Source organism: Aplysia californica, unplaced genomic scaffold (assembly GCF_000002075.1).
Source record: "Aplysia californica isolate F4 #8 unplaced genomic scaffold, AplCal3.0 scaffold00657, whole genome shotgun sequence".
In the NCBI taxonomy this organism is placed as follows: domain Eukaryota; kingdom Metazoa; phylum Mollusca; class Gastropoda; order Aplysiida; family Aplysiidae; genus Aplysia; species Aplysia californica.
This window is the reverse complement of record NW_004797927.1, coordinates 172,098-186,036: the sequence shown is the minus strand read 5'-3', so window position 1 is coordinate 186,036 and position 13,939 is coordinate 172,098. Positions and strand designations below refer to the sequence as shown.

General features: G+C 40.4%; 1 protein-coding gene and 1 long non-coding RNA gene across 6 annotated transcripts in view; both read right to left on the bottom strand.

Moving 5' to 3' along the window:
- Positions 1-13,190, bottom strand: part of LOC106013100 (serine/arginine repetitive matrix protein 1) — a 14,924-nt gene extending 1,734 nt beyond the window's left edge. The window contains exons 1-10 of one of the 3 annotated variants that reach the window (XM_035972342.1): positions 12,794-13,190; positions 7,168-7,410; positions 5,430-6,146; positions 4,839-4,949; positions 3,829-4,041; positions 2,926-3,261; positions 2,355-2,519; positions 1,746-1,901; positions 1,274-1,403; positions 591-791 (exon numbers count right to left, since the gene is read on the bottom strand). In XM_035972342.1, coding sequence (XP_035828235.1) covers positions 591-791; positions 1,274-1,403; positions 1,746-1,901; positions 2,355-2,519; positions 2,926-3,261; positions 3,829-4,041; positions 4,839-4,949; positions 5,430-6,146; positions 7,168-7,410; positions 12,794-12,802 — 2,281 coding nt within the window. In that variant the 5' untranslated portion in view covers positions 12,803-13,190. Of the gene's footprint in view, positions 1-590; positions 792-1,273; positions 1,404-1,745; positions 1,902-2,354; positions 2,520-2,925; positions 3,262-3,828; positions 4,042-4,838; positions 4,950-5,429; positions 6,147-7,167; positions 7,411-8,415; positions 9,089-10,059; positions 10,482-12,793 lie in introns of those variants that run through there. The other 2 variants (XM_035972341.1, XM_035972340.1) reach the window with 2 other exon arrangements.
- LOC101851297 overlaps positions 1-13,939 on the bottom strand; it is a 79,867-nt gene that overhangs the window by 65,609 nt on the left and 319 nt on the right. The window lies entirely within an intron of this gene.

Here is a 13,939-nt window from a genome sequence, read left to right as displayed (position 1 = left end):
TCACTACGGATGACACATATTTGTTTGGGAGCGGCGGGGGGGGGGGTAAACAGAGAGAACCGGGTTCAAGAGAGAGAGAGAGTGTGTGTGTTTGTGTGTGTGTGTGTGTGTGTGTGTGTGTGTGTGTGTGTGTGTGTGTGTGTGTGAAAGAGAGAGAGAGAGAGGGAGAGAGAGAGGGCGAGAGAGAGAGAGAGAGAGAGAAGGAGAGAGAGAGGGCGAGAGAGAGAGAGAGAGAGAGAGAGAGAGAGAGAGAGAGAGAGAGAGAGAGAGAGAGATTGAGGGATGGGAGATTTGATTAAGTAAAGAGGAACACATTGACACAACAACAGTAGTTTTGTGCAACAATACACGTACATTTGTAATGGTATCACATAGCGTCAATGTATCTTGCATGTATGAAAAATTCTAAACTCACTTGTCTAACGAACGAAATTTTGCTGTCTATTTGTTAAAATGATAAGGATAAAAATTGTTCGAAAATGGATTAAGCTTAATTTGAAAATTCTCCAGACCTTTTTCAAAGAATTGTTTTTCCAATTATGGGAATAATGACGATGATAAGGAGGAAGACGGCGATGAAGAATATTTACCTGTGTGTCCAGTTGCATGTCTTCTTAAGTCGGTAACACAGTTGTTCTGTGAGTCACAGAAACAACACACATAGAACTGGTCCTTCAGGTGGGTGGCGATGTGTCGTTTGATGTCTTTGTCTTTGTTGAAATAAGTTCTGCTGGTGGTCCCTCCATCTACGTCACTGTCGGCGCAAAACTTGCAGGCAAACTTGTTCTCAGCTGGTGATATAGATGTTCAGAAATATTGGTTTACATGTTTACTTAATTGTTCCTTTCTATATCTGGTGTTGGTGACATAGATATTCAAAAATAATAGTTGTTTTTTTCATTTACATATATTGTTATTATACTGTATCTTTGTTTCCTTTATGTCTTTTCAAAATGGTTTAAAAACTTGGTTTTGTTTTGGGCGTGAAGGTGGAGGAATGTTTTTCTTGGGGGTGGCGGGGAAGGGGGTTGGGGGGAAGGTGTTTCTTGTAAAAGGAAGCGTGTTAGATAAATAGGATAATGCATTCTTCATTCGCTGCCCCACTCACATCTGTCTCTCCCTCCTACCCCTCCTTTCTCTCTCCCTCCCCCTTTCTCTCTCTCTCTCTCTCTCTCTCTCTCTCTCTCTCTCTCTCTCTCTCTCTCTCTCCCTCTCCCTCTCTCTCCCTCTCTTTCATTATTTCTCTATCCCCCCCCCCTTGCCCAGCACGAACCTGTCCTCAAGATGTTGGGCTCGATAAGTTGTTCCTGTTCTGACTTGCTCACCATCTGAAAGTTCTCGAAACACAGAAACCAGCAATTATCTTTGAGCTTGATCTCCCTGCCTGGCTCGGCCTTCAGAACCTGTGAGAAAAAACAAAACAAAATGTTTATGTAGGGATTTTTACACTACCATCGACACAATTTAGTTAATTAAAGAGTCAGGCTTCAGGCCGTGCCTTTCAGAACGAATGGCTGGGGGGTGAGAGGGATAGAACATCTGGGTGCTCAATAAAGATTTATTTCTATTGGGGATTTGAACTTGAGTCTCTTGCCTTCATTAGCGAAGCACCTAATTTCTACACCACATACGTCAGTCTTTATTTAAAAAAACTTCCCAAAATGAGACAGGGTGAGACAGACAGACAGACAGACAGACAGACAGACAGACAGACAGACAGACAGACAGAGACACTTTGTACTTACCCGGATGAGGGTCTTCATCCGTGGGTAATAACGCAGGAACAGAAGGTCTGATCTCATTCCTTCTGGCACCGGGGGCAGATTGCTGTTATCGTACAGACTTAGGAGCTGTTCCACCAGCTTTTTTTGTTCTTCCTCAGATGTGGGGGCGTCTGGCGGCTGTAACGGTCAGAGAAAGTTTACGTAACAACATCATGTACGATGATGATGATGATGATGATGATGATGATGATGATGATGATGATGATGATGATGATGATGATGATGATGATGATGATGATGATGATGATGATGATGATGATGAGATGAAGAATGCTATATGAGGGATTTTCTTAAGTACCACAATAATTTTATTCCACTTTTTGGTAACAGTTCTCAAGAGAGCGATGATAATAACTTATCTCCTCTCACCTCTTTACATAATATTTTAAATACTTCTTCTTCTTCTTCTTCTTCTTCTTCTTCTTCTTCTTCTTCTTCTTCTTCTTCTTCTTCTTCTTCAAAAAGAAATTGTATGCTATTCTCCAGTAACACTACTTCTAATCTCCTGCACTTGAATGATCTAATTGTATCGCAAGTGCTGTAAAACTTTTACGAAATCTAAAGACTCACCATAAACACTCCGCGTTCCACAAAATTGCTCTTTTCTTCGCATTCCTCAAATATTGGTACCACATGGAGTGCCGAGTTCATCCAGTGTGGCCGTCTATTTCGCTGAGGACCCTTCCTTGCTTTGGCGGGCTTCTTTCGGGGAATCGTTTCCTTAGTCTTGGCAAGCTGATTGTAGAGTGAAGAAAGTTGTACGTTTTATTTATCATGGCAGTTACTATAATCATTAACAAGAGGGGGAGGCATGGACATTTAAAAACAAATTTGTTTAGGTTTTTGTTTTGATTTATTTATGGGGAAGGGGAGCTTGTGTTTCTATTTTCGTTATCAGCGAGAGAATGAAAGGGGTGGGTGATTTGGTTGATTAGTTGAGGGTTTGTTGGTTGCTTGCTTGCTTGCTTGCTTTGTTTATTTGTTTGTTGGAAGGCACACAGAAAGCTGTTGGTGGTTTATTGCTGGGACTACAACTTGTACATTTAGTAACTCTGTGACTAAATGAAGTTCGATTCATTTTGCTTTTCATTTTCTGTCAGGTTTGAAAATCTTCAAAATTTTGACCATGCAGGTTACTTACCTCGTGGGAAGATGAGATCGCCTTGGCTAGTTTGGGGGTAGGTGGGACTTCCGAGCTGGGGGGAGCTAGGGTAGACACTGCTAGTTTGGGGGTAGGTGGGACCTCCGAGGTGGTCGGAGGTCGGATCTCCAGGTCGATGGGGTCGGCCGATGACTGATGTGTCGGGGGTCCTTGTTTTTGGCGTTTGTCAGGGGGAGGTACTCCGGGGCCGTCCAGGGCAGCGACATTTGGGGTTCTCACTCGGGAGGGTTTCTCTCCCTTTCTCCGGCGTTTGGCAGGGTTGGTCGTTCGGTTTTTCTTTTTCGCATCTTGTTTTTCTGCTTGTTGGTCACATTCCTGGAATCAGAAACACATAAATATTATCCAGAAGTTCCTTGTAAAAAGTGTGGGAGTGTCTCTTTCTGTCTTATATTTTCATTTATTTATTAGACAGTTATTGTTTTCGTGTGCTTTCTGTATGATAAAAAAGCAAAACAAAACAAATTATAAACAAAGTTCTTCTATTTCCACAGAGTAGTCAACCGCTTTGTCAAACTGACAAACACAAACAAACAAAACAACCAATTAAAGTGTTGTTTTGTTGGGGTAGTTTTTTTGCTGTGGCTTTTGTTGTTGTTGTTGTTGTTGTTGTTGTGATTGTTGTTGCTCTTTTGGTAAAATGCCAAGCCATGCAAACAAATACAACAGCAAAAATTGTAAAGAATTAATAAAGTTCTTTACTGAATAGTTGGCCCATTAAAACAAACAAAACAATATACAAAGAAAGTGGTGTCTTATAGAAAGTAACAAATGAACAAACACACACACACACACACACACACACACACACACACATATACAAACAAACAAATCAAAACAAACACCCCCCCCCCCCCAACCAAAAGAAAAAGGGCGATGTGTTACCAAAGAGTAGTCGGCATTCTCTGCGTACTTCTTAATCTGCTTCAGATTGTTCTTTCTCTGCCGCTTGGTCCATCCCACCCGGGTTTTTTTCCTCTCTTCTGTCAATCTCTCCACGTTCTCCCTTAGTTTATCCACCACTTTTCTGAGCACCGCTTCCTTCCTCATTTTTTCGGACACTCTTGGAAAGTCTTTTCGGCGATGTTTTGGTTGGGCCTGTTGGTTAAAAACAAAAAAATATTTTACAAAACAAAGCAACAATAATAACAACGATAACAACAACAACACAGGCAATAAAGACTACAAAAACAACAACCACAACAACAGCGACGACGACAAAAGGAAAATAAAAAGCCTCCTTAACCGTAGCTCACTTCAAACGTTGTTTTGTTTTGCTTGATTTTGTTAACGAAGTTTTCTCGAAGGTTACTTATTATACGGCAGCAGCTCGCCTCCTTAGGGAACAATTCTTCCACGTGTGGACTTTCAGATGACTCTGTGGCTGTTTGTTGGAGAGGAAACTTTTGTTGACTTTTTTTCTTAAATTGATTTTGTCAAGGAATGTTTATCTTAAGTTGCTTACATTTCTACGGCAGCAGCCCGCCTCCGTTTGGAGTAACTCTGACAAGTGAGAGTAGATTGTGGACAAGTTTGTCCCTGTACCTATACCTGGTTGTTTGGTTGATGGAAAGAAAACTTGTCGACTAACACATCCTCTAACGATTTTCTCCTTGTTATTATTATTATTATTATTATTATTGTTATTTTTATTTCTATTGTATAATGTATTATTTTTTGTATTATTATTATCACTTTTTAAAATTATTATTATTATAATCATTATTGTATTATTATTAATATCATCATTATCATTATTATTATTATTATTAATATTGTTGTTATTTTTTATACGTATATATTTTTAAAATGATGTTTTTCTTCCTGCATCTCTGTTCTTGTTTACTTCTTTCTTTCCACGTGTACATAACAAACTTCGAATCTCTCTGCTTTACCTTCTTGTCCAAGGGAGGAGGGGTGGACGACACTTCCCGTCGGCTGATGACATCACTGAGATTTTCCTCCGGATGGACCCAGTCTGTTGTCGCTGTTGTTGGGGCGTGGGACTGTTGGGAGGAAAAGGGGGGAGAGGGGAGAGAGGGGGGGGAGATACCAAATAGTTACATAGTTACATACAGGTGAATTAAAGGATTTTCTTACTGGGGCTGGGCTGGGGGTGGCAGGGGTGGATATAACAAGTTTTTGTTTTTTTTTAATTAAAAAAAAAATTATATTATCATAATTAAGAGGGAGAGGCGGGTTTTTGTTTTTGCTTTAAAAAAAAGAGGAATAGGTTTATTAGGACTTTAAAAATAAGTTAGGTTTGTTTTTTTCATTATCGAGGGTAGATGGCGAGTGGATTGACTATATGGTTGATTGATTGGAGTTTTGTTTGTTTGTTTGGTTGGTTGTTTGTTTGTTTGTTCGTTTGTATGTTTCTTAGAGGGACACACAAAAAAGTTGGGGGTGGGTTGTTGGGTCACTTTGCTTTTCATTACCTGTCAGGTTTGAAAATCTTCAAAATGTTGGTCATTCGGGTTACTTACCTCGGAGGAAGATGAGATTGCCTTGGCTAGTTTGGGGGTAGGTGGGACTTCCGAGCTTGGGGGAGGTCGGATCTCCAGGTCGATGGGGTCGGCCGATGACTGGTGGGTCGGAGGTCCTTGTTTTTGGCGTTTGTCACGGGGAGGTACTCCAGGGCCGTACATGGCAGCGACAGTTGGGGTTGTCACATGGGAGGGTTTGGGGGTAGGTGGGACCTCCGAGCTGGGGGGAGGTAGGGTAGACACCGCTAGTTTGGGAGTAGGTGGGACTTCCGAGCTGGGGGGAGGTAGGGTAGACACCGCTAGTTTGGGGGTAGGTGGGACTTCCGAGCTGGGGGGAGGTAGGGTAGACACCGCTAGTTTGGGGGTAGTTGGGACCTCCGAGCTGGGGGGAGGTAGGGTAAACACCGCTAGTTTGGGGGTAGTTGGGACCTCCGAGCTGGGGGGAGGTAGGGTAGACACCGCTAGTTTGGGGGTAGATGGGACCTCCGAGGTGGTCGGAGGTCGGATCTCCAGGTCGATGGGGTCGGCCGATGACTGATATGTCGGAGGTCCTTGTTTTTGGCGTTTGTCAGGGGGAGGTACTCCAGGGCCGTACAGGGCAGCGACATTTGGGGTTGTCACACGGGAGGGTTTCTCTCCCTTTCTCCGGTGTTTGGCAGGGTTGGTCGTTTGGTTTTTCTTGTTCGCGTCTTGTTTTTCTGCTTGTTGGTCACATTCCTGGAATCAGAAACGCATAAGTATTATCCAGAAGGTCCTTGTAAAAAGGGTGGGGTTTCCTCTCTGTTTTACCATTTCATTTCCCTATTGACACTTATTGTTTTCACGTGCTTCACTGTACCATAAATATCACAAACAAAACAAACTAAAAAAATTATAAACCAAGTTCTTCTTTTACCAAAGGCTAGTAAACCGCTTTATCAAACAAACAAAACACACAAAATACGGGAACAAAAATCAATCAATATAAAATGCTGTTGTTTGCTGTTTTTTTGTTTGATTGTTTATTGTTGTTTTTTTATGCTAAGTTGTGCAAACAAATACAGCAGCAAAAATTGTAAACAATTAATAAAGTGCTGTTTTTACTAAACAGTTGGCCCATTAAAACAAACAAAACAATATACAAACAAAGCGGTGTCTTATAGAAACGAACAAATAAACACACACAAAAAAAAAACACCCCCCCCCAAAAAAAAAAAGAAAAAGAGCAATGTGTTACCAAAGAGTAGGCGCCATGTCTGCATCTCTTTCTGTCTTATATTTTCATTTATCTATTAGACAGTTATTGTTTTTGTGTGCTTCCTGTATGATAAAAAAAACAACCAAAACAAAACAAACAAATAAACGAAGTTCTTCTATTTCCACAGAGTAGTCAACCGCTTTGTCAAACTGACAAACACAAACAAACAAAAACAACCAATTAAGTGTTGTTTGGTTGGGGTCGTTTTTTAAAGTGTTTGGGGGTTTCTTTGGGTTTTTTTTAATTTTTAGGTAAAATGCCAAGTTATGCAAACAAATACAACAGCAAAAATAGTAAAGAATTAATAAAGTTCTTTACTAAATAGTTGGCCCATTAAAACAAACAAAACAATATACAAAGAAAGTGGTGTCTTATAGAAAGCAACAAATGAACACAGACACACACACACACACACACACACACACACACACACACACACACACACACACCAAAACAAACAACCTCCCCCCCAACAAAAAAAAAAACAAGGCGATGTGTTACCAAAGAGTAGTCGGCTCTCTCTGCGTACATCTTAATCTCCTCCAGATTGTTCTCTCTCTGCCACTTGGTCCCCGGTACAGGCTCTCCGTTCCCCTCTGTCCATTCCACCTGGTTTTCTTTCCTCTCTTCTGTCAATCTCTCCTGCCTCTCCCATAGTTTATCCACCACTCCTCTGAGCACCGCTTTCTTCTTCATTTTTTTCGACCATCTTGGAGTGCCTTTTCGGCGATGCTTTGGTTGGGCCTGTTGGTTAAAAACAAAAAAAATATATTTACAAAACAAAGCAACAACAATAATAACAGCAACAAAGACAAGCAAAAAGAAAACAAAAACAACCACAACAACAAAGACAACAAAAACAACGACCACAACAAAGATAATAAAACAACAACCACAAGTACTACAAAGACGATGACAAAAGAAAAAAAATCCTCCTTAACCGTAGGTCACTTCAATGGTTGTTTTGTTTGTTTTGGTCAACTAAGGTTGCTCGTAGAAATTTTTATTGAGTGTCTCGGTCTTTCTGCTGGGATGTTGTATCCCTCTCAGCCTGAGTTGGCTCTGACGGGTAGGGTCAGAAGCTCTCTTCCTAAATGATCGAGATTGTGCCGATGGGGCCTTTAAAAAATCGACATAAAAAATTGAAGTGCCGAAGACTAGAAGTGTTATAAAAGAGTAACAAACACAAAAAGAAGGAGAGATAAGGACGTTAGATGTTTAACAGGAATGAAGGAGCAAACCGCACCAGAGCACCCGCCAACCACTACGAAGTTTATGACTTAGAGTGAAAGTTGTTTCATGGACAAAACTTGACCATAGTCTGGTAATGGTAGACATTTTTTATTCAAATTCCAGTGCTTTCTTTGTACTTGTAAAAAACGGGTAGGGAAAACAGCAACCTATGAGTGGAAAATACTCGCACGGGTCGATAAAACCTAGCTTACAATTTTACAAATTATAATTATTGCATCCTCATGACTATTCTGTTTCTTCTCTTCTACTATTATTCTGCTATTTAGGCTCTGGAACGATATGCCTGACCATCGGAAGAAGATTGAGAAACGTGCACTTGACGTCATTATTATGTTGAACAAGCGACTACACCGCAGTGTAACAAGTCATCTTGACGAGCATAGCATACACACTTCCTTTTTTAAAAACAACAACATCCAAGCAGAAAAAATAGTGGTGAATGAAGAAGAAGAAGAAGATGATATTTTTTCTCATTCCTCATAATAATATACTCACGTTAGACATCATGTGATGTGTGACATACTCTCTTTGTCCAACACTTGGAATACGTTTTCTTGATTTGGACAACTTAGTAATGTGATACAATTCAGACAATTGTTTGTATTTTAAAAGAAATCAGGTTTACCAAGCAGAATTGGTCAACAAGAGAGCAGACATCAAGATTTAACAAACAAGTTGTATAACAAACGTCTTGCAGCGCACAGTTCAATACAGGTTTCCCTTGTTTAAGGAGACCAAAGATCACACTTTTTCCCCACACAGAAAATGTTCCAAACTCTTCCAATGAACACAAGAAATATTCAAATGCACATAAGAATTATTCAGAAGTGCACATTCAAACGAATATCCCCTACAAGCGAAGATTATTTTCAACAGAAACGTTAGAAAATGGCTTCTTGGGCTCTTTCTTGCTGCTATGACACGAGGCCCGCCGTGTGCAGTGTGCGTAGTGATTGGATAACCCGCTGTGGAGGGCGGGGCTTATGTGCATGTGCCCATCCCGTGTCGAATTGCCGGTTCTGTTTAGTTTTAGTAAGAGTTTTACGGAACATGCAACACAAATAGTTATATAAGTGGCCAAGGTTAGAAATTTTACCTACTAGAGTTTAACATACGAAGGAAAGAAGGACGAGAATTGAGTATGATAGAAGTTTGATTTTTAAACAAAAGAAATAAGAATCCACAACAGAGCACCCGCCAACCACATGGTTGTTTAGAAGCTGGACACAAAGGCTTGACCTGTAGCTGCCGTGGGCAGTGGATGCAGTTATGTGACTGACCTATATCCACCTCTCAATCTTCATAGCGGGACTTTGGAGAGGTAGACTGGTGGCGTAACATTTCTATCGGCTGTCATTTTGCCTCTCGCTTGAAGTTGTTCAAATCGTGATTATTTCAGAGTTAGAGGGCAATGTTGGCTTTGCTGTTTTGTTGTTGCTTTGTTTGTTCGGGGGTTTGGGTTTTGCTTTGTGTTGTTTTTTTGTTTTTTTGGGAGGGGTGCATTTTGAGTGAGTTGAAGTATTGTTTCTAGCATTTATTGTTTATTTCCTTGTTGTTGTTGGTTATTATGGTGTGAGTGTCAAAATCCCCCACAAGCAGGTCATTCCTCTTCTTCTTCTTCTCCTCCTTTTTCTTCTTCTTCTTCTTCTTTTTTCTCCTTCCTTTTCTTCTTCTCTCTCTCTCTCTCTCTCTCTCTCTCTCTCTCTCTCTCTCTCTCTCTCTCACACAATATTCATCTTATTTCTGTCCGCATAGTCTTATCCTCCCCCGTCCCCGGAATAAACGATCATCACCCTATCCATGCATCATTCTGTTCTCAAAACAATTAAACGTACAAACCAACGAACTAAAAAGTTTATGTTTTAGAAGGAGTGAAAAGTTTTTCATTGACCAAACTTGTTAACAGTCTGGTAGTGGTAGAGATGTATTTGTCCTGTTGGTCCAAAAAGGACACAACAGAAAGTTCGTGGTCTTTAAGGCTGCCGGCTGTCGCCATTTTCTTTTAAAAAAATGAAATTTAAACGTCACCATCTGAAGAAAACTACTAAACGTTCGTTTCAAGAAGAAGAAGAAGAAGAAGAAGAAGAAGAAGAAGAAGAAGAAGAAGAAGAAACCTTATTAAATTTATACTGTACTTACCGAAACCATCCTGCGATGTGTGAGATCCTTTCTTTTAAAAAGAAATTAGGTTTACCAATCTGAAATCGATACCCGGAGAGTGGATATCAACAAACAAGTTGTGAAACAAGTGTCTTGCAGTTCACAGTTCAAAGATCACACTTTTTTCCCACACAGAAAATGTTCCAAACTATTCCAATGAACACAAAAATATTCAAATGCACATAAGAATTATTCAGAAGTACACATTCAAACGAATATCCCCTACAAGCGAAGATTATTTTCAACAGAAACGTTAGAAAATGGCTTCTTGGGCTCTTTCTTGCTGCTATGACACGAGGCCCGCCGTGTGCAGTGTGCGTAGTGATTGGATAACCCGCTGTGGAGGGCGGGGCTTATGTGCATGTGCCCATCACGTGTCGAATTGCCGGTTCTGTTTAGTTTTAGTAAGAGTTTTACGGAACATGTAACACAAATAGTTATATAAGTGGCCAAGGTTAGAAATTTTACCTACTAGAGTTTAACATACGAAGGAAAGAAGGACGAGAATTGAGTATGATAGAAGTTTGATTTTTAAACAAAAGAAATAAGAATCCACAACAGAGCACCCGCCAACTACATGGTTGTTTAGAAGCTGGACACAAAGGCTTGACCTGTAGCTGCCGTGGGCAGTGGATGCAGTTATGTGACTGACCTATATCCACCTCTCAATCTTCATAGCGGGACTTTGGAGAGGTAGACTGGTGGCGTAACATTTCTATCGGCTGTCATTTTGCCTCTCGCTTGAAGTTGTTCAAATCGTGATTATTTCAGAGTTAGAGGGCAATGTTGGCTTTGCTGTTTTGTTGTTGCTTTGTTTGTTCGGGGGTTTGGGTTTTGCTTTGTGTTGTTTTTTTGTTTTTTTGGGAGGGGTGCATTTTGAGTGAGTTGAAGTATTGTTTCTAGCATTTATTGTTTATTTCATTGTTGTTGTTGGTTATTATGGTGTGAGTGTCAAAATCCCCCACAAGCAGGTCATTCCTCTTCTTCTTCTTCTCCTCCTTTTTCTTCTTCTTCTTCTTCTTTTTTCTCCTTCCTTTTCTTCTTCTCTCTCTCTCTCTCTCTCTCTCTCTCTCTCTCTCTCTCTCTCTCTCTCTCTCTCTCTCTCTCTCTCTCTCTCTCTCTCTCTCTCTCTCTCTCTCTCTCACAATATTCCCCCGTCCCCGGAATAAACGATCATCACCCTATCCATGCATCATTCTGTTCTCAAAACATGTATCATTCTGTTCTCAAAACAATTAAACGTACAAACCAACGAACTAAAAAGTTTATGTTTTAGAAGGAGTGAAAAGTTTTTCATTGACCAAACTTGTTAACAGTCTGGTAGTGGTAGAGATGTATTTGTCCTGTTGGTCCAAAAAGGACACAACAGAAAGTTCGTGGTCTTTAAGGCTGCCGGCTGTCGCCATTTTCTTTTTAAAAAATGAAATTTAAGAAGAAGAAGAAGAAGAAGAAGAAGAAGAAGAAGAAGAAGAAGAAGAAGAAGAAGAAGAAGAAGAAGAAGAAGAAGAAGAAGAAGAAGAAGAAGAAGAAGAAGAAGAAGAAGAAGAAGAAGAAGAAGAAGAAGAAGAAGAAGAAGAAGAAGAAGCTATCCATTTTCATATTCATGACACGAGGTGTACATGTGTTTTGCGCGTTATGTTTGGATAATCCGTGGTGGAGGGCGCGGTTCATGTATAGGTATCCATCCTGGGTCAAATAACCGCATGGGATGGCTTGAAATCCACATGTGAACATGCAACATACATACGTCATATAAAAGCCGAAGGGTATAGGTTTTAGTGACAAGAGAAAGGAGAAGGAGAGATAAGACGATAGAAGTTTGATACGAAAGAAAGAACAAACCACAACAGAGCACCCGTCAACCACGTGGTTGTTTAGGGGCTGGACACAAAGGCTTGACCAGTAGTAGCGGGACAAGAGAGTGGAGTCATGTGACTGGCCTTTGTCCACCTGTCAATCATCATTGAGGGACTCTGAATAGGTAGACTATAACGTCACCTTTCTTTCAGCGGCCATTTTGTCTCTTACTTGAAATTTGACTTTGTTTGTGTTTAAATCGGGATTTTTTTTTCAGCCAAAGACCAATGCTGATTTTTCTGTTTTGTTGCATTTCGTTGTGGTTTGTTTTTGTTTTGTTTTTGTTTTGTTTCTGTTTTGTTTTTTGGTGGGTGGTGTTAGTTGTTATTTTTTCGGGGGGAGGGGGGGATCTTTTTTTAGGAGAGAGTTGTATTTTTTGCTGCTTTTTTCTAACATTGTTGTTTTTGTTGGTGGAGATGGTGGTTGTGGTGGTGTGAATGTTTGAAGGCCTCTCCGGTAGGTCATTCTTCGCTCACTCTCTTTCTTTAACTCTCTCTCTCTCTATCTCTTTCTGTTGGTGTGTGCGTGCATGTATTATTGATTTTATATTTAATTTTCTATCTGTATTGTGTCGTACTTAACGACCATCACTCTGGCCATGTGGATTTATGTACTCAAAAAAATGAAATTTAAACGTCACCATCGGAAGAAGACTATTAAACGTTCGTTTCAAGAAGAAGAAGAAGAAGAAGAAGAAGAAGAAGAAGAAGAAGAAGAAGAAGAAGAAGAAGAAGAAGAAGAAGAAGAAGAAGAAGAAGAAGAAGAAGAAGAAGAAGAAGAAGAAGAAGAAGAAGAAGAAGAAGAAGAAGAAAAAGAAGAAGAAGAAGAAACCTTATTAAATTTATACTGTACTTACCGAAACCATCCTGCGATGTGTGAGATCCTTTCTTTTAAAAAGAAATTAGGTTTACCAATCTGAAATCGATACCCGGAGAGTGGTTATCAACAAACAAGTTGTGAAACAAGTGTCTTGCAGTTCACAGTTCAAAGATCACACTTTTTTCCCACACAGAAAATGTTCCAAACTATTCCAATGAACACAAAAATATTCAAATGCACATAAGAATTATTCAGAAGTGCACATTCAAACGAATATCCCCTACAAGCGAAGATTATTTTCAACAGAAACGTTAGAAAATGGCTTCTTGGGCTCTTTCTTGCTGCTATGACACGAGGCACGCCGTGTGCAGTGTGCGTAGTGATTGGATAACCCGCTGTGGAGGGCGGGGCTTATGTACCTGTGCCCATCCTGTGTCGAATTGCCGGTTCGGATACCTACCCGTGTCCTTTTTAGTTTTTCTGTTTAGTTTTAGTAAGAGTTTTACGGAACATGCAACACAAATAGGTCATATAAGTCGCCAAGGTTAGAGATTTTACTTACTAGAGTTTAACATACGAAGGAAAGAAGGATGAGAATTGAGTATGATAGAAGTTTGATTTTTAAACAAAAGAAATAAGAATCCACAACAGAGCACCCGCCAACCACGTGGTTGTTTAGATGCTGGACACAAAGACTTGACCTGTAGCTGCCGTGGGCAGTGGATGCAGTTATGTGACTGACCTATATCCACCTCTCAATCTTCATAGCGGGACTTTGGAGAGGTAGACTGGTGACGTCACATTTCTATCGGCTGCCATTTTGCCTCTCATTTGAAATTTGGCTTTCTATGTGTTCAATACGGATTTTTTTTTGAGTGAGAGGCCAATTTTTACAAATATATTATGGGCAGGGTTTGGGGGTGGAGTGAGTGCAGAAGAAGGAAGTGGGGGAGGAGGAGGGAGGGAGATGTTTTTAGGATTTTGTCTCAGTGCAAGGTCACCTCATTTTATTGATGACTTTGCTGTTCATAATTGTTGTGGCTATTTTGTTGGGTTTGCTGGGGGGGGGGAGTATTAGTTGTTGGGGTTTATTTGGTGGTGGCGGTGGGGCGTTTTAATTTGTATTGGGTGGGTTGAGGGTATTTTTGGAGGGGGGGGTAACATTGTTGTTTTCTTGTGTTTG